Source organism: Vicia villosa, unplaced genomic scaffold (genome assembly GCF_029867415.1).
Source record: "Vicia villosa cultivar HV-30 ecotype Madison, WI unplaced genomic scaffold, Vvil1.0 ctg.000032F_1_1_1, whole genome shotgun sequence".
In the NCBI taxonomy this organism is placed as follows: Eukaryota; Viridiplantae; Streptophyta; class Magnoliopsida; order Fabales; family Fabaceae; genus Vicia; species Vicia villosa.
This window is the reverse complement of record NW_026704965.1, coordinates 43,372-48,401: the sequence shown is the minus strand read 5'-3', so window position 1 is coordinate 48,401 and position 5,030 is coordinate 43,372. Positions and strand designations below refer to the sequence as shown.

Sequence of the window (5,030 nt, the reverse complement as noted above, 5' to 3'; positions counted from 1 at the left end):
TTATTTTCAATCTAATGGTTAAAAATAATAAGTAATTAAATGTGGAGAGAGAAAACTATTCCTTATTATTTTTAACTATTAGATTGAAAAGAATTAATTAATGGTCAAGATGTGGAGTAAATTATAGAACATATCATGTGAGAAAATTTTATAATGAGATGTGAGAGGAACAAATATCAATCATTAAATTCATCAAGAGAGAAAATGTTAATACATTAATGTGTATTAATTTCTCTCTTTTGATGAATCCAATAATTGTTATTTATTCCTCTTATCTCTCATTATAAAATCATTATAAAATACTCTCACTTGATATGCTTCACATATATATATATATATATATATATATATATATATATATATATATATATATATATATATATATATATATATATATATATATATATATATATATATATATACACACACACACACACGGGGGAGAGGTAATGTGTTTAATATTTCCTAGGTAAAATTTTTTGAATATTACGTTTTAATTTTTTAAACTAAGAAAACAAAAGCAAAATGCCACGTGAATTTAAAGAATACTATAAAATACTGCATGCATGTTTCATCGTTTGGTCAAAAATATAAGTTCCATATTAAAACTTAGCCTTTGTTCCCACAGTATACAGGAACTTTCCAAGGACAGTAGAGACAGTTGACTTGTGATTAGTAGGCACCCAGTTAGCAGCTCCTATCTTGTGAAGCATGGCATACTTGATGCTTAGCTTGCTAGCAGTTAATTTCCCTTTGAGGGGCCAGCTTTTCACTTGCTTAGCAGTAATCACCTGACACACTTTGTTGTCAGAAACTTCCAGCTTAGGTTGAGCTTCATCTGACCTACCAAGAAAATTATTGATTATTGTTGAAGAGAATGTGACACACTTTCCTCTCACATACACCTTTTTAAAATCGTTGGATTTCCTATCTACATAGTCCTCTGACAAGTTTATTATAAACTCTTTAACCAACATCTCATAGCACTTGGAGAAGTGAGTTACAGTTTTCATCAATCCTGCTTCATGAATCAGTTCCATAATCTCCTTGCAATCAAGGGCATTTTGAGCTAATTCCCTCTCCATAGCCAATCTCTTTTGGTACACATACTTCCATCTGTTGACACTTGCAGGATAGTGGAAAGAGACATTATCTATAGGAACCTCTAGCACACTAGCAGCAAGCTTGCTAGTGGTAGGCTTCTTCAATGGAATGTCTTGGACATCCACTTCAACATCAGAATCTGATTCTTCAATAACTCTAGCCTTTCTCTTCTTGGGAACAACCTTGCTCCAAGATTTGGTAGGTCCAACAGAGGTGCTCTTAGGCACAGCCTTACTCTTTCTAGGACCAGTGGAGGTACTCTTGGACACAACTTTACTTCTGATGGGTCCAGTTGAGGTACTCTTTGGAACTTTCCTCTTGGGAGGACTCTGATCAAAAACTTTCTTACCCTTCCTTGTCATGAGTCGTTTGGCTATGTTAGGGTTCACATTTGTAACCAGTTCATTATCAGAGTAATTATCAAGATCAACAACATTTTTACCTGAATCAACATTATGACCATCCTCAGTGTTGTAAGTGACATCCTGAGTAACATCAACAACTTCATCATTTCTTTGAACACCAGGATTCTCAGTGTTGTTAGTGACATCCTGAGTAACATCAGCAGGTTCATCATTCTTTTCTTCGTCATTCATCTGAACATCCTCATCAGATATGCTTACATCATCATTCTTTCCATGCACCTCATCAGCATCCATACCCACATCTTCATCTTCTTGAACAACATTTGGTTTAGGGTTCAGAGTGGAGTCAGGAATCACAGTTTGGAGAGGTACATAAATCCCAGGAACTTGACGATGTTCATCCAAGATTCTAGTGACTATCTTAGCAATAGCCTGATGAGCATATTGTGATCCTTCCTTCGTCAGGTTCTCAAGATCAATAGAAGACGAGGGGTTAGAGGTCTTACCACGTACAATTTCTTTTGGTCTTCTTGCATGTGGAGAGGGAGACTTCTTCACACGAAGATCTTTAGCGGACACCATTCTTAGAGGAGCAACTTCAAGAACTTCATTAAGGTTGACACTTGTGAAAAGCCATTTCTTTTTTTCTGTTGATTTAAGTTCTATCTTATGTTTTATATTTTGCAAGACTAAACTCATTTCCATTATATATATATATATAGACTTGGGAAATGTATTATTTAAGGTTATTATATTTGTAATAAATATTATGCATTGTATTTGATAAATAAATATATTAATTTAAGCAAACGTTGATCCAAAATGTTGTCATCAAATGTTAGTAATATTATTTTAACTATTACCATTAAAACTTATTTTCTATATTTAAAATTTCCTATATTATTGCAAATATAATAAAATTTCCATTATTTGTTATAAATATAATAAAATTTCCATTATTTAAAATATAATAAAATTTCCTTATATTTAAAATGTTATTAACATATAATAAAATTTCCTTTATTTGTTATAAATAATTTACATTATATTTGACTAAATAAAATATATAAATTTAAGCAAACGTTGATTCAAAATGTTGTCATCAAATGTTAGTAATATTATTTTACATATTACTATTTTCTATATTTAATTTTTTTTATATTATAGCAAAAACCCAAATTCAACTAATTTTACCTTATATTTTATTTATTTTTATAAGACTAAAATAGTTTATGTACATAATATTTGACCAAAGAAAATATGTCAATTTAAGCGAATAATGACTCAACAAGATGTAATCAAATGTTAATAGTATGATTTTTTTCTCACTATATGCCAATTATCATTGAATCAACTAACAATTACTGTTAATAATACTATATAAACTAATATAATTGTAACTTATTTCTCTATTTAACGCTACGTATATTTATTATAAAAATAAAAGCATTGATTCATCAATAATTAATTTTTAGTTACAACGATCTGGAATACAAGAAAAGAGATATTTATAATTTGAAATAAAAGGTAAAGTCTAACTAATAACTAATGGTTTAACTAGAGGTTAAGTTTGGATTAATGTTTTAAAATTCAAAACGTTCTGACTAGTCGGATCAGATAGACTATAAATTAAAGGTTAAATGGTTCGATAAGATCATCGAATTGTAGTTGTAATTGATTTAGTAAAAATTGGTGTGACTAGTCCGGTTCATTAATCACAGCAATGAACCGATAAATTTTCTAATCTGACGTGTTCGTTTCTTATTTCTTATGTTTATTTTTTAATCTTAATTATAATTTTGATCTCTATTTTCATTATTCTTTGGTGCCTTCATTTTGAAATTCAATTTTATTAACAGTTATAATTATTTAATTATTTGTAATAATTAAATAATTTGTCACTGGTACCTCCCGAAACAAGTCATCAAAGGAAGTCTGTTGTATAAGGGGTCAATCTCCGCCTTGAACGACTCTTTTTATGACCGTTGCGTTGGAGCCTCAGGGGGAAGTCCTCTGCGGTGGCTAGCGGCGGCCTGGGGCGGCGTCCCTTCTGGTTTTCGGATGTCTGTCGTCTTCTTCTTCCTCCACTCTCTATCCCTTTCTCTCTTCTCAGTTCAAGGTTAGTTTGCTTTTGGATTTGGTTTAAATTCCTAATCTTAGGATTAGGGACCTTTCGGAAAGTTTGCTAATCTGGATCTGACAGTCTCTCTCTTTCAATGGAAGCTCTTCTTTTTCCGGAAACTGTTGTAGCTCTCGACTCCTCCTCTCACCATCTTCTTAAGCAGGGCCCTTCTGATATCTCTGCAAATGCTTCATCCTCGGTGAAAGCGTGGAAATCATTTGCTGAAGCTCTTGGTAATGTCTGCAATATTCCTTCGAGCCAGTTCCCAACTCCGTGCGTGAAGGGTGATAGATTATCTATTACTATCCCTGAAGAGGAATATATTCTGGGCGTAGAGTCTTGTAAGCACAACTTACACGCAAGGATTCTATGGCCTAAGGGCTCGACCCCGTTAACCATTGTCCAACTCAAGGCCAAACTATGCTCCTTGTGGTCTGGCATTAGCCCTTGGGGAGTCACCTCGCTTGGAAAAGGTTTCTTTGAATTCTGTTTCTCCTGCTTAGAGGATGTTCGAATAGTTCGTTCTAACGCATCTTGGAACCTCTCTCCAGGTGTGTTGAAGCTTTTTCCTTGGACCAAAGACTTTATTCCTAGTAGTGTCAGCCATTCTTCTGCTCAAGTTTGGATCAGAATTCTGGGTCTGCCTCAAGAGTATTGGAGACCCAAAATAATATTTGCTATCGCTAGCAGTATTGGAACCCCAATTTGTATCGATTCTGCATCCAACAAATCCCCATTAGATAGGGCTTTTGGTCATTATGTTCGGGTGTTGGTTGATCTCGACCTTCATGCGGAGCTCCGGGATAGGATAATGGTTGAAAGATCAGGATTCGCTTTTTTTGTTGGTGCCGAATATGAAAGAATGTCGGACTTCTGTCAGTTTTGCAAAGCCTTCGGCCATCTGGATTCTAACTGCAGAAGAAAGTTAGGTAAGGACAGACTCAATACCATTCATAAGGAGAATCCTCAGAAAAACAAAACTCATTCTGCTCCAGAAACTGTGATTGATGCTGGGATCCCTAATATTCATTTGGTGGACAATCCAGCTGCTGAAACAGTTATTCAGTACAATGTTAATATTACTGGTAATGGTGTGGCCCAGGGAGTGATCTTACCTAGCTGCACTATAAAGGAGGCGGTTGTGGTTCCTGCTCATAACTCTTCTCCTATTTTGCGTTCTTCAACTGAAGTTCCCCAAGGGGATAATTCTCAGTTAATAATCAAGGTGAATGATGGAAATTTGGTTCCAACGGTTAGTTCAGACGATTCTGAATTTGTGGCTGCTACACAACTTAATGTTAACTCTGATTGTCATCTTGCTACTCAAAAAAGTAATGAAGACTTTCTCAGTACAGCTAGGAAAAACATGGAAGGCTCTCTGAATAATTATGTTCCTTCTGATGAAGATATTTCAGATGCAGATACGGTTTTATTACAGC

General features: G+C 34.2%; 1 protein-coding gene across 1 annotated transcript; it reads right to left on the bottom strand.

Annotated features, from left to right (window-relative positions):
- Positions 1 to 602: 602 nt before the first annotated feature.
- On the bottom strand, positions 603 to 2,168 carry LOC131622520 (uncharacterized). The gene has a single exon (XM_058893552.1). It carries the CDS (start codon positions 2,166 to 2,168, stop codon positions 603 to 605), a length of 1,566 nt encoding a protein of 521 aa, XP_058749535.1.
- Positions 2,169 to 5,030: the final 2,862 nt, after the last annotated feature.

What these genes read in the sequence shown, in the direction of transcription:
- LOC131622520 (XM_058893552.1), bottom strand. Translation starts at nt 2,168, where the DNA reads ATGAGTTTAGTCTTGCAAAATATAAAACATAAGATAGAACTTAAATCA.